Source organism: Scyliorhinus canicula, chromosome 18 (genome assembly GCF_902713615.1).
Source record: "Scyliorhinus canicula chromosome 18, sScyCan1.1, whole genome shotgun sequence".
NCBI classification, from domain to species: domain Eukaryota; kingdom Metazoa; phylum Chordata; class Chondrichthyes; order Carcharhiniformes; family Scyliorhinidae; genus Scyliorhinus; species Scyliorhinus canicula.
In genome coordinates this window covers 71,856,617-71,882,431 of record NC_052163.1, presented here as the reverse complement: position 1 = coordinate 71,882,431, position 25,815 = coordinate 71,856,617, and the positions used below count along the sequence as shown (strand labels likewise).

General features: G+C 46.0%; 2 protein-coding genes across 2 annotated transcripts in view; one reads left to right on the top strand and one right to left on the bottom strand.

Annotated features, from left to right (window-relative positions):
- The window catches only part of LOC119953461 (E3 ubiquitin-protein ligase Arkadia-like), a 119,988-nt gene extending 116,654 nt beyond the window's left edge, over nt 1–3,334 (top strand). Inside the window, exon 13 of the mRNA XM_038777766.1 lies at nt 2,147–3,334. The gene's annotated coding sequence lies outside the window, so the exon portion shown is untranslated. The remainder of the gene's footprint in view (nt 1–2,146) is intronic.
- A 16,472-nt stretch (nt 3,335–19,806) lies between these two features.
- Nucleotides 19,807–25,815, bottom strand: part of LOC119953192 (tetraspanin-3-like) — a 30,149-nt gene continuing 24,140 nt past the window's right edge. Inside the window, exons 6-7 of the mRNA XM_038777184.1 lie at nt 21,831–21,914; nt 19,807–21,538 (exon numbers count right to left, since the gene is read on the bottom strand). Of these exons, the coding sequence (XP_038633112.1) occupies nt 21,455–21,538; nt 21,831–21,914 (168 nt within the window). The 3' untranslated portion in view covers nt 19,807–21,454. The remainder of the gene's footprint in view (nt 21,539–21,830; nt 21,915–25,815) is intronic.

Below are 25,815 nucleotides of genomic sequence, written 5' to 3'. Positions count from 1 at the left end.
AGATGTGCAGGTTAGGTGGCTTGGCCACGCTAAATTGCCCCTTAATTGGAATAAATAAATAATTGGATACTCTAAATATTTTTTAAATACTGTCACATGTAGGCTTACATTAACACTGCAATGAAGTTACAGGAAAATCCCCTAGTCGTCACACTGATGTTTGTTTGGGTACACTGAGGAAGAATTCAGAATGCCCAATTCACCCAAGAAGCACGCCTTTCGGGACGTGTGGGAGGAAATTGGAGTACCCGGAGGAAACCCACCAAAGTGAAGAACGGTCATATTTGACTCAAAGCATTAACTCTATTCCCCTCTCCACAGATGCTGCCAGACCTACTGAGTTTTCCAGCAATTTCATTATTTGCGAAATCCATCAATCTAAGTTATCAAATGTTTTAATGATTCCTGACCTTGGAAGCTTTTTTTGCATAGAAAGTTCCAGATTTCCATTACATTGCGTGAAGTGCTTTCTGGCATTACTGTCAATAGCCTATAACCCTAAGTTTAATATTATGCCCTCTTGTTCCAGACATCCACAGCAAAGAAATGTACGTTTCAATTCCTTCAATCATTTTAAACATTTCCATTAGATTATCCCTAATCTTCTTTACTCAAAAGAATACAAGCTTCATCTATACAACCTGTCCTCACAATTTAATCCTTTTAACCTGGGAGGCATGGTGGCACAGTGGTTAGCATCGCTGCCTCAGCACCAGAGACTCGCGTACAATTCCAGCCTTGGGTAACTGAGTGGAGTTTGAACGTTCTCCCTGTGTCTGCACGGATTTCCTCCCAGGTGCTCCGGTTTCCTCCCACAGTCCAAAGATGTGCAGTTAGGTGGATTGGCCATGATCAGTGTGTGGGATTATGGGAATAGGATGGGGGAATGGGCCTAGGTAGGATGTTCTTTCAAAGGATCGGTTCCGACTCGATGTGCCGAATGGTCTTATTGCACTGTAGGGGTTCTCTGGATTCTATAGTTTTGTTCTGGTGAATCTGCACTGCACCTACAAAGCTCGTATACTTCCTGAGATGCAGTACCCAGAACTGATTACGGTTCTGAAGACTGATAACTTCACATAGCTTTCATCCCTTTGTATTCCAGCCCTTTGAGATAAAGGCCAACATTCCATTAGCTGTTATCATTGTTTTTTATATTCATCAAATGGTATAAATGAAGCTACTGTTACAGAGGGCATTAGTGGCATGTCTGCGGGAGAAGAGTACAGCACATTCCTCAAAATGGTCCATCTAGCTTTAATACACGTTTTTAATTAAGCTGGAAATCATTCTTTGCCTTGGTGCCTGTAGGATGAGACTGAAATAGAATTTAGATTTATGTGAAGCTTATGGGAGTTGTTGTTAAAGCTATAAACTGCCATGAAATGCAAGAAGTCATTAATAAACTTGAAGAATAAGCATGTAAAATGATAAATTAATTTCAAAAGTAACATGCATTTTGACGGGAGTTTCAAGCAAGCCACATTTTGCTTGAAATACGATAGAGATGGGCAGTACGGCTCCATAAATCTCAAAGTAACAACCCAGGTAAACAAAAGCAAATCAGCACTGGGGTTCATTTCCAGAGGAATAGAATTCAAAAGCAGAGATGTTATATTTGACCACACTTAAAAGCACTTGTGCACAGTTCATATTTAAAAGGATATGGAGGCACTGGATAAAATAAATATACGGATAATACCAGAACCGAGAGGTTTTGCCTACCAGGAAAGACGGAACAGATTAGAGCATCCTTCTCTTGAAAAGAAGAGACTGAGGGGGTGACATGATGGAGGTCCGTGAAATTCTGAATGTGTTCAAAGGGCTTTGACAAGATGTACCTGGAGAAAATGGGTGAGGTCTAAAACAACGGGTCATAAATATAAGATAGTCACGAATAAAAATCCAATTGGAAATTCTCTTTACTCTGGTTAGAATGTGGAAATCATTTTCATATGAAGTGATTGAGCTGAATAACAGATGCTTTTAAAATAAAACACATGATGCAGAAAGGAACAGTATGTTGACCGAGGCGAGGTGGAGTCGGGACACAGGACGTTTGCATGGAGCATGAACACCACTAATGGCTGGTTGGGGTGAATGGCCTGTTTCTATTCTATTAATTATATTAAAATTCTTCCTGCAGACAAATGACCAACACATTGATGAAATAAATAATTCTTGCTGCGGAGATCCTGAAGCTGGTTCAGCCTAGTATGTACATTTGTGTTCCAGGGTTTGGTATCGAGTTCCCTGATTATTCTGGACTTTGAGATTGAATCTGGAATCTGTATGGAGTCCTCAGCTTACACCGATTGGATTGGAAGAGATTGAAAAATGTTTGGACTCTGCCAACGTTAACCCTGACATACAGTGTGCTACTGAAATACCAGCATCTCATCCACAATAGAAAGGGCCATTGCCTTAAAATGGATCTAAACATACTGTTTCGACCAGACATGTCTCCAGATCAGCCTTGCATAGGAATGGAAGAAATTCCAAACCGTAGTCAGACCAAAGGCTTTTGAGATACTTCCTATTTCCATCGTTCATTCATATTTCTTTTTCTGTTCATCAGTGGCTACCTGGCTGTGTAACTCTGCACAAACTGGAGTTTTAAATGTGCCCCTCAAAATAACCATGTGGCTGTAACACAAGGAGTTAAATTAAGTCAGCCCTTCTCTGAGGAGGAGTTTAATTTTGTGTGATTAATGCTGGATGTTAGATCAGCTGTCAGCAGTATTCTATAGACACTTACTGCCACTGCCTCTGACCGGTACAAGAGAAGCGAATTCATCATAAATTTACAGAATGAGAGGGGTGCACTGGGCAGTACTGACCAGTATAACATGTCTGTTACTTGATGTGGCTGCTACACCCAAAGGCATTCTGCCCTCAATTCCTGCTCACCAGGGGCTGCAGAGGATCAAAGAAATGTTGACAGACAGAGAATACTGCGGGTGTGTGAACTCTTTTCCCCACCTCCCCAAACACCCGGAGCAAACCACTGACTTAAAACTCTGGAGATCGCTCTGCAAGCAAGGATTTTGTCAGATTAATACTTTGCTTTTCTGTTACAGATCTCATTTACTTGTTTCCTCCCTCGAAATCAGCAGTGTTTGTGATTCAGCAAATTGCATTATTCTCAGAGATGGAAAGAAACAGTACGAATTGTTTCAAAGTCCATCTTTTGTAGCCTTAGTCAGTTAACTACAACAATCCAAGAGTAGAACCAGGGACACTGATGGTGTCCTCCATGCACCGTGCCCCCCAAACCCAACACTGACCCTGTGGTCACTGCTCATGTCCCCCTTCTCCCCCCTCTTTCTCTTCCCCCCCCCCCCCCCCCCCCCACCCACCCACACACACACACAAGCGCACGTGCACACACCACCCCAACCTCTAATTGACCCCGGGGCACTGGTTCTCCCATGTGCACCCGGGGTTTGAATGAATGTATAAAATCTCTACTGATTCTCCAAGAAATAGAAGCTTTTGCCAGATTTTAAATTGCTCTGAACCTGACATCCCATGATGCTTCTGAAATAGACAGACAGCCAATCATGACCAATCTCCAGGCGATGTCTCACTTCACCCCAGATCCAAGTACTAAAATAATGTGAATAAATCGGTGACTATTCCTAGAGGAACCCAGCAATGAAAAGTTCAACAGTTCACGGGCTGGGTATTGACCCCAATGCAAAGGGTATGCGCATTCACACTAATCGCAGAATTGTCAATCACCTATAGATCCAGTAATATGCAGCGTCTGACGTCTTCCAGAGAGTGTTAGATTTTCAGAGACAACAATGAGCAGTCTTGTTCCATGTAATGTGTAGTCCCAATACGTAATGTATGTGTAATCAGCATTATGTTTTTGCCTAATATTTTAGAAAATGAATGTGTCTTGTGAAATTCTTACTGAAACATTTCTCCACCTTGTGGAACCTTACAACACGGAGGACAACATTTAGAACATCGTTCAGTGTCTTAATTGCCCTTTAAAAGATATTTTTGAATTTGCTTCCACCAGCATGCCAGACAGTACATTAATTATCATAACTCCCTTTTATCAGTTATCTTAAATCATCACTGCCTCCGCTTCCTCTCGCCACTCGAAATAGTTTCTCTCTATCAGTTCCCTTTGTCAGTGGCACCCACATCCCATGAACGAATAAAGAAATAAAAATAATTCCTAGAGTTCGAAGAATGAGAAGCGATCTCATTGAAACGTGTAAACGTCTTGAGGGCGGTGCGAGAGGATGCTTCTTATGGTTGGCCAGGTAGAACGTGGGAGTCACAGAAAATGGGGAGGCGGTGAACCCAGCATAATGATCTGGAGATCCGAGTTCGAATCCCACCAGGCAGGTGATGGAGTTTAAACTTAGTAAAATATCTGGAATTAAAAAGTCTAATGATGACCATGAAACCATTATTCACTGTTGGAAAAAACCACCTGGTTCACTAATGTCCTTTAGGGAAGGAAATCTGCCATCTTACCTGGTCTGGCCAAGATGTGACTCCAGACCCAGCAATGTGGTTGAGTCTTAACTGCCCCCTCAAGGGCAATTAGGGATGGGCAATAAATGCTGGCACAGCCTGCAGCACCCACGTCCCATGAATGAATAATAAAAAAATTCAGACTAAAATCAAGAATTTTTTTCAATTGTGCATCTTTCGAATTCACTACATGGGAGAGTTTGCTCGATCTTTGAGAATGTTCATGGCAGAAATCAACAAATGTTTGGGTATTAAGGGATATCGGGATGTGGGGGGGGGGGGGGGGGGATGACTATTCCAATTTTTTGCTTCCTGCCTGCTTTCTATTCAACTCAACACTACCCGTAATCCCACGTGCTTTAACTTTATATAGTAATCATGGTATAGCAGGCTATTAGTGCGGAATAGCCTCCTATTTCCTACATTCTTTTTTTTCTCTCCACATTCCTGGATGAGTTCCACTAATTCAAGAATTTTGTCACCATCCAGGGCAAAGCAGATTGTTTGATCCACCAACTTAAATATTAATTTCCTTCACTAACAACACACAGTGGCAATAGTGTATCATTTACAACATGCACTGCAGCAACTTGTGTTCCAAAGTTCCTTCGACAATACATTCTAAACCTGTGACCTCTGCCACCTAGAAGGACAAAGGCAGCAGACACATGGAACACCCACTGCCTACAAGTTCCCCTCCAAGCCCCACCATCCTAACTTGAAAATCTATCACTTTATTCATCATCAAGGGTCAACATTCTGGAACTGGGTCAGAAGGTTATCTCCCTCCAAAGTCTGGAGCACAAAGCTTCAGGCTGATGCTCCTGTAGTACCGAAGGGGGTTGCTGCACTTTCGGTGTGTTGATAAGAAGAGGCCCCACTTGTAAAACTGAGTGGGAGCACCTCGGGTTGTGTGGGTTATATTAAGTGCTACTTCTTTCCTCCTGAAATCAGTAGATGTTTTATGTTCTCTAAGACATGATTAAATGTGAAGGATGGTTTAGAAATTCATCTAAGGGTTTTGGATAGGATTGGGTATTGCGAGATTTACCTGATAGATCCAGCAGCAGGTTCTGCACAATAATAAGTCTCTAGCCTGACTGTGAATATAGTAAGAATCTCTATTATTGATCTGTGATATTTTGCACAGCTCACTTACAATCCCATCTTCCTGAAACCATGAGGAATTAGGAGATTTCACAAATGACCCGGTGAATGGTTCCAGTGTGCTATATACGTCACTGCTCTGAGATTCTCTCACCCCACTGGAGGAATCAGTCCTCCTGACCAGGATTACCCTGTGTCTCTTTCTTGTGCCTAAATGATGAAATGATGGTGAATTGCAGAGAAGGATAGTTTGATTTTGATTTTATTGTCACATGTACCGAAGTACAGTGAAAAGTGTTTTTCTGCGACCAAGGGAACGTACATAGTAGACAAAACAAATAATAATTGAGTACATTGACAAGCAGTGATTGGTTACAGTGCGGAACAAGGGGCCAAACAAGACAAACACATGAGCAAGAGCAGCATAGGGCGTCGTGAATAGTGTTCTCACAGGTAACAGATCAGTCCGAGGGGGAGTCATTGAGGAGTTTTGTACGCTGGTGAAGTTGTGTAGAGTTCCAGATAAGGTGATCTCAGAAGAAAGTTCCTTCTATAATTTATACTGGGGTTTTAAGTGCGGGTTACGACCAGCGGATGGGACGCAGGTGGGCGTTGGAGGGTTGGGGAATGATCAGTTGTGGCATTCCTGCGGTGGTGTTGATCCTGGGAGAAGCGCCCAACAGCTGTTACCGGCATTTAAATTGGGAATGATGTCACAACTGGCTTCAAATGAGAACAAAATGAGGCTGTGTATAGTTTTCCAACTAAACGTGGCAGCATTGAGCAGGTTAAATTGATTTCAAGCACCCTGTACATGCTTTTGACATGAAATCACGGAGTACAGCTTCTTCCATTTTGTAGCTGCTAACACGCAAGGCAAGAGGACTGTGAGGATAGGCTGTTTTATTACAAGGAAGAGACAGCCAGAGATCCAAATAGGCCAAAATCTGCTGGAGAGAGCTGCTCCAGAGGGACAGAGTAGTGCTAGTATTAGCTCTGTACAGTGCTCCAGAGCCAATGGTGAACAGCTTACAAAGAAGAAACTTGACTTGGGAACAAGCTAGTATAAAGATTATATCTTGGTATGACTGTCAATTGTGCCAGTGCAAATAAGGATGCAAAACCCATGTGTATTATATGCAGGAAAGTACTGGCAAATGAGCGAAGTTTCAGATTTTGAAAAAAAAGTGATGGATGAATAATTCCATTTGAGGTTAATACCCCAGAGTTATTAACTTGCAGGGGCCTGTTCTGTGCTGTATTTTCTATGTTCTATGCAGCTGACTCCAAATGAAAAGTTTGCTGTACCTGATCTGTGTCAGCTTTCTGGAGTAGCATCTCCCAGGAATATCCGGTGCTGAGTAAAACAAGTATCTTGTTGCTATTGCCCTTCATGTCAACCTACATGTGCAAGGTTGGATTTCCTGTTTTCACAAAGATGGTGCAAAGGAACTGGTTGAACTCTGCACCTGATATGCGTATTGCTCTCTCCTGAGAATCTGATTGGAGTGCGATTATGAGGACCAAGCAGGCTCACCGTTCGCATTAAAGGTAAGCGAACGTGATCTGAATCACAAAAGGTTGGCCGCGTAAGTCCTGAAGGTCGGCCGGTTGGCAAAAGTGGATCCCGGGGGGGGGGGGGGGGGGGGGGGGGAAGTTTGAAAAGCACTGATTTATGTAACCACATCAACAACAATTTATGTAAGTTGCAGCGAAAAGCAAGATACCAGAAGCTGTAAATGTTGGAGACAGACACCGTAGAGCCTAATCAAACTCCACTTTAAACTTGTACGGGACAACTTCACTAATACATTCACACACAAAAACAGATTGGCTGCTGGCTACATTATACAGTACTTTGTGTGAAGCAGCGGTGCTAATCACTGGGCCACCCTGCAGCCCACAATTGTCGGATGGGTATCTTCCAACTTTTTTGTTGAATAAGTATCCTCCAACTTTTTCAAGTTAACATTCTGAAGCGTTGTTGGCCTAGAGCAGTGTTTTTCAAACCTTTTTGCCCGGGCCCCATTTTTACCAACCGGCCAACCTTCGTGACCCAGCGTTTTCTCTGATCTTTAATGCGAGAGGTGAGCATGGTCTTATATTCTATAGTAGCAAAGAAAGACGTGCATGAAGACTGAATTGAATTTTTAAAAAAATCTCCTGGGTCAGCACGCTGAAGTCAGGAGGAGGCGGTGTTTCTCTCTGGACTCCAGGCATGCGTAAAGATGAGCATGCGTGCCAGCATTTTTTAAAACGGCTGCTGCAGTCTTTGTGCCTGAATTCACACAATCGGGAATGCAGCAATGGATGGGTCCATGACCCTCCCAACACCCGCCTGTCACCCGCTCCCACTTTGAAAATGCCTGGCCTAGAGGAGGCACAGTCCTCTGGGTCCTTACCTGCCTTCAGAATCATTGAGTCAACAGCAGCATCCCTGACTCAAAAGAGTGACAATACAAAGCCCACGACGGGTCCAGTCTAGCGGACTTCTGCCCAGATGGAATTTCACGTTGGCTCCAAACCCCCCACTCGCTTTGGGAAACGGAGCCCCATGACCATAGCCACATAATGGAAATGCCCTCTGTGCCCTTTTTGCATTGCGTGGAGGGGTTTCCTGTATGGGCTGCTGCTGCACACCCTTCATTTCGTTCCTGTCACCCAGACTTGTCTTGTTGCCCTCTGGCAGGTCTCTAAGGAGGAGTCCTCTTCTTAATCTTGGGGACCTGGGGCGAAAAGTGTAGCAGTCCCATGAAACCGCCGTCCGCACCGGTTCACGGACTCCCAAGCAGCCTGTCGTTTTTGCGACCTTGTGAAGTCTGTGGACCATGTCTGCGTTAAATGTCTTAGGCTGCACCCCTTTTTCAGTTTTTAAACAAACCTTTTTGCAATTTTGTTTGCACTTCAGCCCCACGGTCCTGATCTACAAGCACGCGGTGCAAAGAGGGACAAGGAAGGAGGAGGGCCTTGTGAACCTGCTCCTGGGCCTGGCAAAACTTGCCATTCACATGTCCAGATAGCAGCAAATCAAGGAGGACATGGAGCAATGCGCGGCTGCTGGATGCCGCCACCGTGCGCATGCCCAGCCTCTGACCCGCAAGTGTGGGGAGCCGTATTTGGAGTTGGGAGCTTCACGACGGCTCTCTGCAGGGCTGTCAATATGTGGCTTTTTAATGCCAGTGTTTCTGGCGTAAAAGTCCACAGTTTTCACGATGACGTGGGGACATGGTCCCTGAAACAGAGAATCCAGCCCTCTGACTTCTTCTGTGTACCCGAAAAGGCGCCAGAATGTGGCGACTCAGGGCTTTTTGCAGTAACTTCATTGCAGTGTTAACGTAAGCCTACTTGTGACAATAAAGATTATTATTATTACTTACCTCCTCTGTCTTCAGAACCCTTTTCCCTCCTGCAAGAACCACGGAAGGAATTGCCCTCATGATTTGCCCTTTTTCTTTGTCAAGCAGGCCAAGTATTTGCTCGGTTTATTCCCAAACTCTTACATCTGTCTCGCAAACTTGAAGCTTTTCTTGGCCTGTTGCGACAATAGGGAGTCATGAGCCACCCTTGCTACACCATCCTCCTTCAACAATTGTCTATTGGGAGTCTTATAATTCTCCTCTGCCTTCACCACACAACCGCCGTCCTCAGTTGGCTCTCGACAATCATATCTTTTATTAGCTGCAGCAAGATAACCAGCCCACTCGCATAAGCCATACATGTCTCCCACAAAAAGAAGTGGATATACCTGGGGTTGAGTTGACTGAGAGGAACAACTCAACTCTTTTTCAAAGTGCATATTAAGTGATATATTTCTTATAAGGGAGGCATCAAACCTTCACGTTGTTGATCAGGAGCAGTGAGCCCTCAAGCAAATATTCCAAGAAAATGGTGGCACGGTCTGAGATTCCGATGCTACCTATGGAGCAAGAGGCACCAGGTGCAGGATCACCCTTTGCTCAAAAAAGTTGTCAATTCTAGTATGACATTGATGCAGGGCTGAAAAAAATAAAGTGTCCCCTAGTCTTCCAAATGTCCAACACACTAGCCTGCAGCGTGAGGAGGGGGGGGGGGGGGGGGGGTCCTAGTTACCGGGGGCTTGTCTACCAGGGGGTTCAGATGGCAATTAAAGTCGACAGCCACAGACACGTTAGTCGAGACCAACTCGGCAAAATCCAACAAAAGCCTTAGTGATGAACTCCGGAGGGCAATTTGGGGGTCTGTATGCATTCATTAATGAAACTGTCTCCATGCACTGCATCTCTAATGATCACATATCTACCCCGCTTGTTCGGAGTGAAACTTGGGCAGCGCGGTAACACAATGGCTTCACAGCGCCAGGGTCGATTCCCGGCTTGGATCACTGTCTGCGCGGAGCCTGCGCGTTCTCCCCGTGTCTGCGTGGGTTTCCTCCGGGTGCTCCGGTTTCCTCCCACAGTCCAAAGATGTGCAGGGATAGGTGGATGCTAAATTGCCCTTAGTTTCCAAAAAAAGGTGGGGTTACGCAAATAGGGTGGAGGTGCGGGCTTCGGTCGGGTCTTTCAAGAGGCCGGTGCAGACTCGAGGGGCCAAAAGGCCTCCTTCTGCCCTGTAACTTCTGTGATTAAACCTGAAGCGGGTATTAAGGATTACCACTCCCTGACGAAAGGGTTGCAAAGAAAACCTACCCCATTCATTTTCACTTCAATTTTAAATGCTCCATATCATCCAAATTAGTTTCCCATAATAAGGCTATGTAGGACCCTTAAGAAAGGAGAGAATCTTTTTCCTTTTGATAAAATGATGGCTGCCCTGTACATTCCATGAGCAACTTCTAAGATTAGCTGCTGACATTAATTAGGCCACAAAGAAGAATAAGACTGGGGGCACGATTCTCTTGCCGTGTTGCATCAAGCGAGAGCATGCCGGAGAATCCTGGGAGAGCCCTCCAGCGGGCCTCCTGGCAACCTCTACGTCTCACAGGATTTACCCAAGTCCTGCGAGACGTCGGAGTCGGAACTCCGCCCAAAAGGACCGGACCAAATGCCACTCCCGGAATTAAGTCTTAAAGCTACTTGGGACCCCCCCCTGCCCGATATTCACTGGACTCCCTCAATTCTCCAGGAAGGCTGCTGGGCACCTTTTCAGCACTGGTCCACACAAATATGGAACAGCACCCGGGGGCGTGTCCAGGGTCATCGGAGACCCCTGGGTGGTCAGGTTAAGTGCAGGGTTGGCCCCTTTTCCCTCCTGTTGGAATCTCAGCAATGCCAATCTGGCAGGAGCACTGCCAGGGCGCCAGTGCAAGGATACCAGGGTGGCACTGGGTCAGGGCCCAAAGGGGGCTATGCCCATGAAAGGAGGGTGGAATTGGGGTGATGTAGGACAGATAAGTAGGGGCCTTTGGGGGGGGGGGGGGGGATGACAGGTAGGGTCCTGGAAGGAAGGGTGCCTGAAGAGGGGTTTCCCTAGTGGGGTGTCCTCACTTGGGGGGTGTGGAGTAGTGTCCATGTGTCTGGGGGGTGACATTGCCCATGGGTGGATGACCTCTTCCACAGGCTCAACATCAGGTTGGGTCACAGCTGGGTCCTGAGATCCAGCAGACCTCCGACTGCTGTCTCACCTGGATGTTCCTGCCTTCACCTGATGTACATCAGCAGCAGCGTGGTGCTCACCAGATTGTGCCCCAGAAGCCTGACCACTAACATTTCCCACCGAAGTGTATGTATCTGCGCTGGTGGAGGGCGGGGATGATAGCTGTGACGCAACTATTAAGGTGATATCCTCGGAGCTCTCCGAGGTAGACTGCCATTGCCGCAACCTGAAAGGCAGCCACCTTGCTGCGCATCCCACTGATCACCCACCTTGGCCTTGGTTCTGCAGTGACACAGGCTGCATGGGTGTCCCCACCCGCACCCTACCCTCCGTCAACCCCCCCCCCCCCCCCCCCCCAGCCAACACCCACCGGCGGGCATCAGGCTGTCCACCCAAGAACAACGGCCACTGTAGCACCTGTGGGGCGCCGGATGGGGGCCACGGAGTATACTGCTGGCATAGGCAGTACCAGCTGATGGTACACCTGGCAGCAGGGACAGACGCCAGGGCCAGAGGCCTGCACGGTGTCGGTCACCGAAGGCCAATCGAGGTGAGTGTCTCTCGGTGGTGGAGGGTGTTGGAGACAGCTCTGATGAGGAAATCAGCGTCATCCCCGAACTCGAGCTCCCAGCAGATATGGCCTTATCTGGAACCCGCAGTGTTGGAAGTCTGTTGCTGGTCATCGTTTTCCTTGGTTCTGGTCCTTCCGTCAATGGCGTGGATGGTCTTCGTCTTCGGCAGGTGAAGGGTCACCATTGTATGTTGCTGTCGAGAGAGCGAGTGGTGGGCTGCACAGTGTCCTTTATCCCCAGGAGTTTTCGCACCCTTTTGGGCGGTCCCAGATGAATGTCCAATCAATCGATCAAGGCTCGATCACCCTGATCGATAATGTCCAATTACGAACCGCTTCCTACGTGTCCCTACCGGCCATGGCTGCTGGTGTCCGAGGCACATAGGCCTTCCCAAATAAGGAAAACAGAAGCCACCAAGTCTGCCACTTTAAGTCCATTGCCTTTTTCCTGGCCTGTTAGAAAAGTCTGATCTGGACTTCCAGTGGCGGCTATGAGGGAGTAGGTCGCACATTTAGTGGCTCCCATCTCGGTCGGACGTTTGGACCTTTTCCCCCAACTTTTGAGCGCGGAACTGGAAAGCAATAGTACTCAGGCACAGGACCCATACAGAATTGTGTGGACCTAAGAAACCGGAGGGACCGTAAACAGCAGAAGTGGTCAAGTAAGGGCACAGTGGAGGCTGTGAGAGGGACCAGCATGGCTGGTGTTCAGAGCAAGGAGCCGACAGCCCAGCCCACAATGGAGCAGCTGCTGCAGACTATGCAGGAGGGATTTTTAGCTCTGACGCGTGACAACTTGGAGCCGCTACAGAAGTCGATTGACCGGATGGAAAAAAGGCTGGATGATCAGGCTGAGAAGCTCCAGCAGTTGGAGAAGTCAGTGGAGGAGCAGGCTGACTTTCAAATGGTGGCGGATGTGGAGATTCGGAGGCTGAGGGATCAGCAAAAAGTGCTTCTGGAAAGGCTGGAGGACCTGGACAACAGATCTCGTCGGCTGAACGTGAGAATCGTGGGCCTCCCGGAGGGGGCAGAGGGGCCGGAAGCTGCCGCATTTGTAGAGGGTATGTTTCAGAAGGTCCTGGGGAATGAGGTGTTCCCGTGCCCACCGGTGGTGGACAGGGCACACAGAGTGCAGGTGAGGCAGCCACGACGAGGGGGTCCCCCACGAGCGATGGTGGTACGCTTTCACAGGTACCTGGACAAGGACCGGGTGCTACAATGGGCAAAGAGCACACAAAGCTGTATTTGGGACAATACCACCCTGCGTGTGTACCAAGATTTGAGCGTGGAGGTGGCCAGGAGGAGGGGAGGCTACAGGCAGGTGAAGGAGATACTGTATAAAAACAAGGTGAAATTCGGGCTGCTTTTTCCGGCGCAACTGTGGGTTACGTATGAGGGTCAGCACCACTATTTCAAGGAACCCGAAGAGGCGATAGACTTTGTTAAGAAGCAAGGGCTGGCCTTGAGCTGAGGGCGTTTGGACTCATGTCAGAGCTTTTAAGTATATGCGGTGTCTCTCCTGTTTTGAAAATTGCCTGTATGTTTGGGTCCGTTTTAGTCGTTTTTTTGCGTGGTTTACCTGAATGTTTCCTTTTTGGGCTCTTTGATTAGTTGGAGCTTGGCTGGGGGGAAAATAATAAAGAATACAGTTAAAAGAGTTGGGTTAAGAGGGATGCTTCAGGGGAACTTTGTGCAATCTTTTCTATGTCTGTATGGGTAGGACTGAGAGTGCCTGTTACTTCTTATCTCTCTTTTTTTGTCTTTGTTATAACCTGCCTGCTTACCATTGGCTGGGGACTAATGACAATCCCACAATCCTATGGGAGTATGAACTTCCCCAATGAGGGGGCGGAGAAATCATTAGCAGACTCCCTGCATAAATAGAGCTGGCCAGTTTGGAACCAGGGCGAGAGAGGAGTGAGCAGCAAGGGAAGTTGCTGCTGCTGTTGTAAATAAATGTTATTTCTTTGTATCCTGAAAACTCATGCTGGATTGTTCGTGGCCCTCACAAAAGTCTTGTTTAACTTGAATTGTGTTATTGTGAGGGCTGTTTATGACTTGTATAGAGTGTTTGCTTAAGTAGGCTGATCTGGGGAAGTGGTATGGATGGGTCGGGGGAGGGGTGACTGGGAACAATGGGTGGGAGACGGGCTGGCACCGAGGTTGGGAGCCCCAGGCTAGCTGAGTGGGGCTAGTCAACGGAAGCCAAGGTGGGAGGTGTGTATATAGTTAGATTAGAGCAGGGGTTAGGTGATATCAGAGGGTGCAGAAGTCTGAAGACTCGCACATCCAGACATAGGAACAGCTTCTTCCTCACAGTTACGAGACTCCTCAACGACTCCCCCAGGACTGATCCGTTCCCTGTCAGAACACTCTTCACGACACCCTATGCTGCTCTTGCTCATGTATTTGCTTTGTTTGGCCCCTTGTTCTGCACCATAACCAATCACTGTCGATGTACCATTTGTCAACATATTCTGTTGATTATTCTCTTTGTCTACTATGTACGTACTGTGTACGTTCCCTCAGCCATAGAAATATACTTTTCACTGTACTTCGGTACTTGTGACAATAAATCAAATCTAAATCAAAACCATTGCAGTATAGTATGCTTAATTTGTTGCCTTTATGTTATCTTTAACCTCCTTACTTAGCTACAGATGCATCTCCCCCTCATACGATCTTTCTTCCTCTCAGAAATGTACTTTAGTTGGGAGGAATTGAATTTTTCTTAAATGTCTGCCACTGTTCATCAACTTTTAGTCTTTCTGCCCAGTCCACCAGGGCCGAATCTGTCCTCATGCCTATGTAATTGCCTTGGTTTCACACCAGAACACTAGTGTAGGACTCAGGTTTATTGCCCTCAAACTGAATGTGAAATTTAAGTATGCAATATCACTCTTCACAAGAGGATCTTTTACTACAAGATCATTAATTAATCCCATCTCATTACATAATACAAAATACAAAATAGCCTGCTCCCTGGTTGGTTTGACAACATATTGTTCCAAGCAACAATCTCTAATATACTCTATGAACTCTCCCTCAAGGCTACCCTTGATTAATCCAGTCTATATGCGTATTAAAATCACTTGTGATTTTGCACCTTTGTTACAAGACTCCAGTATTTACTGGTTTATACTGTGTCCCACTGTGTGACAACTATTAGGGGACCTACAGGTTACTACCACTGGGGACTTCTTTCCAGAATTTGAATAAGTATGGCATTAAGCAACCCCAGAAAAACTGGAATCAATGGGAATGGAAGGAAACTCTCCACTGGTTGGAGTCATACATGGCACAAAGAAAAATGGTTGTGGTTAAAAGCAAATTACTGCGGATGCTGGAATCTGAAACGAAAGAGATGCTGGAAAATCGCAGCAGGCCTGGCAGCATCTGTAGGGAGAGAAAAGAGCTAACGTTTCGAGTCCGATGACTCTTTGTCAAAGCTAACAGAGAAAGTGGGAAATATTTATACTGTGGAGAGAATGAAAGATGAGTCATAGCCACAGAAACCCAGGGGAACCGGATGCTAATGGTCACAGAAACCAAGGGGAAAGAGTGCTAATGGCAGTCTCGAGAGAGAGAGAGAAGAAAAGATGTGAAAGACCAAACAGCAGAGAAACTAACATCAGAAGGTGAACTGCACGTGTGTGTGTGTCCGGGGGGGAAGTAAAGAGGAGAAAGGGTAAGAAAAGGTCGATAAGGGGGGGGGTTAAATATATATTAAGAAAGACAAGAAAGAAATGGTAAAAGACAGTTAAAATGAAATGGGATGAAAACAAATGGGTTAAGGTGCGGTAGAGCTAATCATCTGAAGTTGTTGAATTCAATGTTGAGACCAGAATGCTATTCAGAAGATGGTTGTGGTGGTTGGAGGTCAATTACCTCAGCTGCACAACATCACTGTTGAACTTCCTCAGGGTAGTTCTTAGGCCCAACCATCTTCAGCTGCTTCAAAAATGACCTTCCACCATAAGGTCAGAAGTGGGGGTGTTCGCTGATGATTGTTCCTTATTCAGAACCGTTCACAATGACTCAGATAATGAAGCAGGCTCTATGCTAACGTTCTACTCAATGCTTACTTCGTAGGAACACATGCCTGGTACCATGTGGTGTTCTTTGTGATTCTTGTTCTCAGGATGGATGTTGTAGTGTTCACAAAGACCACAGAAGCCAAGTTCATAAACAGCTAACATTTATTTACACTTAAATTAAGCTCGACCACTTCTAAAGTAAATAATCTCATCTACAATCCATACTCAACTGCACTAGTCTCAACACTCTAATACTGTACTGACCTCACTATCACTGCTCTCTCTAGCTCTCCTCCCCAGCTCTCTCCCAGAGACCTGTGAGTCACTGCTTTATATAGTCCTGCCTCTAGCTCCATCTTGTCGTCTGTACATTTCCTGTGATGTCACAACCGGATCCTCTTCTCTCAAATGCTCTGGCACTTTTAAACAAATCACAGCCCCTCTTCTGGTTCCTCAGTCTCCCTGCTAAATTAGGTCCTCAACTGATGATCTATCAGCACCTCAGCTGGAGAGACTCAATTAGTCGTATGTGGGTGATCCGATATGCTAGCAGGAATCTAGTCAAATTGGTGCTTAAAGATGCGGGTGGTTGCTTCTTTAAGCCAGCTGTGAAAATCTGCATTGCCCTCTCAGTCAGTCCATTAGACAAATGATGATACGGTGCCATTCTGATATGTTTAATTCCATTAAAAGTCATAAACTTCTCAAACTCGGCACAGGTAAAAGCTGTTCCACTGTCCAAAATGAGGACCTCTGGCATCTCATAGATTGCGAAACACTGGCACAGCTTCTCAACTGTGGCATTAGCAGTTGTGGATCTCAGATGCCTTCATCCACTTAGAATGGGTGATGGGCAGCACAGTGGATTGCACTGCTGCCTCATGGCGCCGAGGTCCCAGGTTCGATCCCGACTCCTGGTCACTGTCCGTGTGGAGTTTGCACATTCTCCCCGTGTTTGCGTGGGTTTTACCCCAACAACCCAAACGATGCGCAGGGTAGATGGATTGGCCACTTTAAATTGCCCCTTAATTGTGAAAAAATTAATTGGTTACTCTAGATTTAAAAAAAAAAGAATGGGTAGTTGAAAAAGATTAAGCTCAAGTAGAGGGGGGTCAGGGGAGGGCTTCGAGTTTTGGTGGGGGGGCTGTTCATGACACTATTTGAGGAGTTGTTTGACGCAGGGGCAGGGCAGTGGGAGGTGATCAAAGGGAAAATTATACAAACTGGCCTGTGATTTTATGGATTGTGTATTTGTATTCTGCTGTTGTTACAAGCGTTTGGAATAAAATACCTTTTAAAAGTGGGAGAAGCATTGACCTTGATAAAGGAGGCACTGGGGAAGAGGTGGTGCGGGAGCATGGTGAGGAGCTGAAGGAGCTGTTGACCTTGATCAGGTGACCTTGCTGGATACTGAGCCACGGAGGGTGGAGGAAAGGAACAAGGGTCTGAGAGCTACGGTCGAGGACCTAGGGAATAGGTCAAGGCAGCAGAACCTCAGGATTGTGGGGGGTCCAAGGCTGACTGAATACTTCGAGTCGATGTTTATGAAGTTGATGGGGGAGGAGTATCAGGTCCCCCCCCCATCAAGCTGGGTTGGGCCCATGGCTTGCTCCGGGTGAAACCATGAGCGAATGAGCAACCTCGAGCGGTGAGTCTGTTTTCACAGCAACCGGCCAACGGGAGGGACCTGAAGTGGGCCAAGGAGAATCGGGAGTGCAGTGGGAAGGCAGCAATATTCAGATATACCAGGATATTGCAGCAGAACTGGCAAGAAGGCATGTGGCCTTCCACAGGGTGAAGTCAGTGTTACTCATAATGCTGAGGACCATTTCTTCGAGACAGTGGAGAAATTGGAGGCTTTTATTAAAGATCAAAGACTTGGACTGACGTGACAGGGTTTCAATGGGACTTTGCTGGTGGCTGGGGCAGGTTTGTATGGGGATGTTGTTGTAATATTATGCTCTTTCTTATGTTTGTCTTTTTCCCCTTTCTCTTTCTTTTCATTGTAGAATTGTGGTTAATTGAAATTGGTGTGTTTTGTTTGGGTGTTTATTTTCTTTTGGTGCTCTTTTTGGTGGGTATTTAGCACAGGGGCTGGTTTAGCACAGTAGGCTAAACAGCTGGCTTGTAAAGCAGAACAAGGCCAGCAGCGTGGGTTCAATTCAAATATCAGCCTCCCTGAACAGGTGCCGGAATATGGCGACTAGGGGCTTTTCACAGTAACTTCATTTGAAGCCTACTTGTGACAATAAGCGATTTTCATTTTTTTTCTTTTTTGGTGCTTTCTCTTTTGGGGGTGCTTTTGGTTTGGAGGGAGTATTTGGCTTGAGGGAAGGGGAGAGGAGTTGGGTAATTTCAAGGTTTAAAGAGGGGGTGGGGGAATTTTGCTCTCTAGTGTGCTGGTTTGGATTTTGATCTCTTTCCTTGGTTGTTTACTTGTGGGGTGTAGGTTCTGGTTGGGGGGGGGGGGGGGGGGCTACCACGCTAGCGGGCTGAGGTTGGCTTGTGACCGGGAGCAAGGTGGGGGGGGGGGGGGGGGGGGAGGAGCTGCGGCTTACTGGACCTGTTTCGGCAGGTTTCGACAATTCTAGGAGGTGTGAATGGTGGGGGAATGGGGTGGAGGAGAGAGGAGTTGGTTCGAGGGGCGGGGCAGATGCTGGGGGAGGTGGCCAGAGAATCGAGTGCACATGTTCTGGTCATGTCCTAAGCTTGCGGGGTTCTGGGTCCCCTTCGTTAGCACCATGTCAACGACTCTACAAATTGAACTGAAGCCCTGTCCCTTAGGGTTATCATAGAATTTACAATGCAGAAGGAGGCCACTCGGCCCATCGAGTCTGCACCGGCATAACCCAGTAACCCCACCCAACACTTAAGGGCAATTTTGGACACTAAGGGCAATTTATCATGGCCAATCCACCTAATCTGCACATCTTTGGAATGTGGGAGGATGTGCAGACTCCGCACAGACAGTGACCCAAGCCGGGAATCGAACCTGGGACCCTGGAGCTGTGAAGCAATTGCGCTAACCACAATGCTACCGTGCTGCCCATATATTTGGGGTTCGGACCTGCTGGAGCTGCAGACAGGGGCGGGGTGGATGTCCTGGCCTCCACCTCACTGATTGCTCAAAGCTGGTTTGATGGGGTGGAGGGCAGCTTCTCCACCCAGTGCCTTAGTATTGCTGAGGTATCTTACAGAGCTTTTAATATCTCGAGAAAGTTAAGTACACCGTGGGGGGGCAATTGAGGATCCTACCGAAGCTGGCAGCCATTTATTCTATACTTTAAAGAGCTGGTCAGCGTTAGTGTTGGGGAGGGGGTTCTATTGCCGTCTTTTGGTGCAAGAGTTGGGGAGGGGGGGGGGGGTGCTCCGAGAGTTTGAGTTTGTTATTATTTTGCTGTTATGTATAAAATTGAGAAAGCGGAATAAAAATACATTTAAAAAAAATAACTCCTTGCCACCACCTGGATCATCACCACCTCAATTCCTTTGTTCAATAACTTTGTAAATTATTGGATAAGGCCTGCAAAATGTGCCAAGTCCAGTCTGCATCAACCCCAGAGTAGGTTTTGGAATCAGAGCATCACGTCAAACGAAGGATACCATTCGGTCCATCAAGTCCATACCTGTTCTCTGCAGAACGATCGATCAGTCAGTCCCATTCCCCTCCAAGACCTGCAAGTTTATTTCCTTCATGTGCTCATCTTATCTGCTTTGATTGTCTCTGCTCCCATGCCCTCATAAGGCAGTAAATTATCACATTCTTTGCTGCACAAAGAAGGCTCTCCTAACACCTCCGCCCTCCCAATATCTCTGATACAAAACCTTAAATCTGTGTCTCCTCGTCCTTTTTCCATCTGGAGAACCTAGAGACAATTATTATTCAGAGTTACAAGATCCCAGATGGTATTGTGGAAGCAACAACTAGGATCTGAATGTTGGTCAACCTCTAGTTAGTGATGGGAGATGACATTAGGATTAACATTCATGGTCAGCAAGAATGATGGACTGCAAATTCCATTTAAAATGTACATCTAATTTTATAGTCTACCCAAAGCTAGATACAGACATCAAGTTACGATACATATTACATCAAACAAAGCAATGATTTCTTCGAATATCCGCAGGTCACAGCTCTGCTCAGCCTCTGTGAGAGTATTGACAGCGTATCAATTGGTAAATGTAGAGGAAATACAACACTGGACACTCAGTGAATTAGATTAAACCAGTGTTTCTGATAGTTTTATGAAGCCGCGTGGAGAACTTTTGCTTGGTTAAGAGGGTGGCATTCGCTCACTGGACAGAGGTGGCCACTGTAGCAGAAGGTACGGGTGGGGGAGCGTAGGATCACAGGATGGGATGGTCATCATATAAGGTAGCCCAAGGAACGGGGCAAGGTCACAGGGTGGGGAAGTGGAAGGCTCACTGAATTGGGCACTCTCCCAGCGGGAGCCATTGGACAAAGGTGATCCCTGGACAATGAGGGTCACTGGATGGGAGAAGGGTGTCATTGTTTCGGGAACAGACAGGTCTGAAAGAAGCAATTTGTAAATGGATGACTCATTTCGATAGGATCCTGTTTTATGTGGAATTCCTTTATTTTTATATAAATTTAGAGGATCAATTACTGTTTTCCAATTAAGTGGCAATTTAGCGTGGCCAAACCACTTACCCTGCACATCTTTGGGTTGTGGGAGCGAAACCCACACAGGCACGAGGAGAATGAGCAAATTCCGCACGGACAGTGACCCGGGGCCGGGATTGAACCTGGGTCCTCAGCGTCATAGGCAACAGTGCTAACCACTGTGCCGCCCGCTTATGTGGAATTTCTGAGTTAGACAGTGTCCTTCACTAGGAGAGTTAGACAGTGTCCTTCACTAGGAGAGTTAGACAGTGACCTTCACCAGGAGAGTTAGACAGTGTCCTTCACTAGGAGAGTTAGTGTCCTTCACTAGGAGAGTTAGACAGTGTCCTTCACTAGGAGAGTTAGACAGTGTCCTTCACTAGGAGAGTTAGACAGTGTCCTTCACTGGGAGAGTTAGACAGTGTCCTTCACTGGGAGAGTTAGACAGTGTCCTTCACTAGGAGAGTTAGACAGTGACCTTCACTAGGAGAGTTAGACAGTGACCTTCACCAGGAGAGTTAGACAGTGTCCTTCACCAGGAGAGTTAGACAGTGACCTTCACTAGGAGAGTTAGACAGTGACCTTCACCAGGAGAGTTAGACAGTGTCCTTCACTAGGAGAGTTAGACAGTGTCCTTCACTAGGAGAGTTGGACAGTGCCCTTCACTAGGAGAGCTAGACAGTGACCTTCACCAGGAGAGTTAGACAGTGTCCTTCACCAGGAGAGTTAGACAGTGTCCTTCACTGGGAGAGTTAGACAGTGTCCTTCACTGGGAGAGTTAGACAGTGTCCTTCACTGGGAGAGTTAGACAGTGTCCTTCACTGGGAGAGTTAGTGTCCTTCACTAGGAGAGTTAGTGTCCTTCACTAGGAGAGTTAGACAGTGACCTTCACCAGGAGAGTTAGACAGTGTCCTTCACTAGGAGAGTTAGACAGTGTCCTTCACTAGGAGAGTTAGACAGTGACCTTCACCAGGAGAGTTAGACAGTGACCTTCACCAGGAGAGTTAGACAGTGTCCTTCACTAGGATTAGACAGTGTTCTTCACTAGGAGAAGTTGTCCGTGTTCAACAGCTGGTACGGAGCTGAATCAGTGTTTGTCCGGAGGCAGATCATCAAAACTCCCAGGGTCTGAAAACACAAAATAACTTTCATTCAAAATGAGCAAACTTAAAAACTCAGATTTTCAAGTTCAGGTCTTGTGATCAGGTTCATTGCTGAGATTAGTCTTGGATCCCCCAGGTACAGGCAGTGTGTGGATTAGTCTCGGGTGATGGTGTCACTCCATTTTAGCACAGGTTCCTTGTCGTCAGTCATTTCAGCAGAAAGGAAGTAATTCTGTCCATTGAGTCCATACCAGCTCTCTCTGTCAAACAACCCAGTCATTTCCATTCTCCCACTCTTCCCATTACCCTAGAATTACCTGCAGACAGCAAACAGCAACGACCCAGCCTAGTGTGAACAAGAAGATCCATTGCAGCTCATCTCGTAGGGTCAGGAGGCAGCCCTGGAGTGAGAAAACACATAGTGATGTTACACTGTGGTGGAGAGCTGTACAATTGAAATCACAGCTACCTTCCGAGCAGTGTGTACCACAAGCATGTGATGACTATCCCTTTAACCTAGGGGTTCCCAAATTGGGATCCGCGGATTCCTGGGGGTCTGTGAAGCATCTCCTTGGGCTATGGAGCTGACCGGCAAATGGCACTTCAAAAGAAGCAACCGACCAATTTCAAAAATAATCCTACCAATGAAATAGGTCAATGAGAGTAAGGCTTCTTGGAGCACTATAAGAAGTATTACATGTCTTACAACACCAGGTTAAAGTCCAACAGGTTTATTTGGAATCATTAGCTTTCGGAGTGCAGCTCCTTCATCAGGTGAGTCACCTGAAAGCTCCAAAAGCTAGTGATTCCAAATAAACCTGTTGGACTTTAACTTGTTGTAAGACGTCTCACTGTGCCCACCCTAGTCCAACACCGGTATCTACACATCATGGCTATCTTGGAGCACTGGATACTGATAGGCTGACATTCAGCGATCGAAGAGGCTTTTCCCTGATTGGCCCATTTGATTGACTCAATTTCCCTGTTGCGGAGCCGAAAATGCCACAGTCAACACAGGATTGAACAACCAATGGTAAGAAGATTGCTGCACTTTGGTGTAAGAGTAGAAAGTATATCTGATCCCTTTTAGCACATTGGGAAGTCTAAATATTGATGCCCACCGGTAATTGGAATGCACGGGCAGCATGGTGCACAGTGGGTTAGCCCTGCTGCCTCACGGCGCCAAGGTCCCAGGTTCGATCCCGGCTCTGGGTCACTGTCCGTGTGGAGTTTGCACATTCTCCCCGTGTTTGCGTGGGTTTCGCCCCCACAACCCAAAGATGTGCAGGCTATGTGGATTGGCCACGCTAAATTGCCCCTTAATTGGGAAAAATTAATTGGGTACTCTAAATTTATTTTTTAAAAGTAATTAGAATGCGCATACAAAGAACACAAAAGGTGAGCATCTCAGCACAACAAGAAGTTATTAGACAGACGGTATGTCAGCATTTATTGCAAAGGCTTTGGTAAAACGTTCCGAGAATCGTATCTAGCTTAATTGACCAAACCTGGAATATTGTATGCACTTTTCATTTTAGAAAACATTTTGAAGTAATGATATACTTGTCTTTGGAGGATTATTCGCGCAGGGTCAACATGTCAGTTTGCCGTGATCAGAGCAATGTTCAGTTGTGGGCTTTGCTGGTTGGGCCAGTATTTATGGCGAGTGCTGTATGTTTCCGATCCGTTGGAGTATGGGAAGGATGATGGGCCTGCTGGGGAGTTTTAGAGGGTTCTCGGGGTACAAACTGAATGTAGGGAAAAGCGAGGTATTCTCGGTGAATGTGACCAGGTTTTTTCCTTAAATTTCTAAACCTTTGTCTTAGGCTTCAGACACTAGTTCATATGCATCTACGGTGGATTTTTTCACCTCCTCATATGTCCCAGATACCTCCTCTGATAGTGATGCAAACACTTCACTAGCCCTACCCACCAGCTTTGTTTGAATCAGTAATACCCACATGTCCTGTGGCCATTTCATTTATTCAGCTACCATCTCAAATGAAATGAAAAAAGCTTCTACCTCCTCCTCATCAAACCTCGGCAATGCTTGGACATATTTAAATAGATCCCCACCAAGCCTTCGACTATGATGCTCTTTCTCACTATCCTCATCACTATCCTCAATCTGTACATTTCCCTTTACATTCGCCAATTTTAACTGACTGTTAAGTTTCATGGCCATTTTCTGAAGTTCAGGCTCTCTCTCTTTTTCCCTTTCCTCTATCTTTCTCTCTTTTTTTCCTTTCCCTGATCTGTATCTCTTTCTTGTTGTTCTGCTAGGGCTATTCTTTCTTTTTCCCTCATTTCGTATTCAAACTGCTTTAATTCTTTTTCATGTTCAAGTTGTTTAATCTGTAACTGAATTTTTGCCATTCTAATGAGTCAGACTGTATCTCAGGTATTTTAAATGCTCAGCTACAACCGTAAGTACTTCTTTTTTTCGTACGCTGTCAGGTAACATTAACTGCAATGTTTTGCCAAATCTAAAAGCCTTTTTTTAAGTTTCTGTTCGTCAGGTACTGAGTATGACCTTTCCACCCTCAAAAAACCTCCGAGCCTCTGAAAGAGCCATTGTCCACAACACACTCTCTACTTAAACTGGAATACAACACCTGAAAAACAAACACAAATATGCTCACCCCTCACTGTCTTTAAGTTCACTCAGCCAACCTAATCACGAAAAATAGACTTTTACCCCATGGACCCCCAATTTATTATGGGCCAGGGTTTAGGGAACACCAAAGTATATCATGGAGTTCACCTGAGCCACAACTTTTAATAGAGTTGTGGGTCAGAGCATAAGGGCCCACTTTATAGGTGTAATGCAACAGAGATCTAAAGTAATTTTAAATTAAACAATGTTTATTCTATGAATCCAGTTAACATTTTATAAACACACAGTGAACATTTACCAACACTGATACTCCCCCAAAGATACAATACTCTATAGAAAATACTCTATAGAAAACCCCAAGTAACTTTCCTAACAACATCCATAAGTCAAAGACCCTTTCTAACAAAGACAGTAGGTTTGCATTCCTTACAGAAACAGGTATTACTTTGAAATCATCAAGTGATCTGGAGACATTCAATGCGTATTCAATTCTTCAGCCATTTCTTAGTCCTTTATTATACTTTCCCCTGTTTCTGTTTGTAGTCGGCCTACATTTCTCTTTAGCAATCCCTTTCTCTTCACATATCTATAGCAACTCTTGGTGTCAGTCTTTATGTTCTCTGCAAGCTTCCTTTCGTACTGTATTTTCCCCTTCTTAATAAATCCCTTGGTCCTTCTTTGCTGAATTCTAAACTGCTCTCAATCCTCAGACCAATTATTTTTCTTGACCCATCTGTGTGCTTCTTCTTTGGATTGGCTACTATTGCTAATTTCCTTTGAAAGCCATAGATTGGCCCTTTGCTTTTGTGCCAGACAGAAATGAACAGTTGCTGCAGTTCCCCCACGCGTTCCTTGAATGTTTGCCATTGCCTATCCACTGTCTTCCCTTAAAGTAACTCTCCCCAATCTATCAATGCCAACTCACGCCTCATATCTTCATGGTTTCCTTTATTAAGATGCAGCACCCTAGTTCCGACTCAACTACTTCACTCTCCACCTTGATAAAAAAATTCTATCGTGTTGTGGTCGCTCATCCGCAAAGGGGTCTCGTACAGCCAGATTGGCAATGATTGCCTTCTCATTACACAGTACCCAGTCTAAGATGGCCTGCTCTCCAGTTGGTTCCTCCACATATTGGTCAAGAAAAACATCCCGTATACACTCCAGGAATTACTCCTGTATGGCATTGTGGCTAATTTGATTTGCCCTATCTATGTGATTAGAATCACCCATGATCACCAATATTCCCTTATTACATGCATCTCTAATTTTGTGTTTAATGCCATTCCCAACATCGCCACTGCAATTTGGGGATCTATATATGACACCCATTAATGTTTTTTGCCCATTGATATTTCTCATCTCTACCCATACAGACTCCACATTGTCAGAGCTAATATCCTTTCTCACTATTGTGTTAATTTTCTCTTTAACCAGCAGTGCCACGCCACCACCTTTTCTTTTATGCCTGTCCTTCCTAAATACGGAATACCCTGGGGCATTCAGTTCCCATCCCTGGTCACCCTGCAGCCATGTCTTCGTAGTCCCAATTATATCATACCCAAGCCGGGTTCATTTCCCGGCTTGGGTGCTATCTGTATGGAGTCTGCATGTTTTCCCCATGTCAGCGTGGGTTTCCTTCGGGTGCTCTGGTTTCCTTCCACAAGTCTCTAAAGACGTGATGT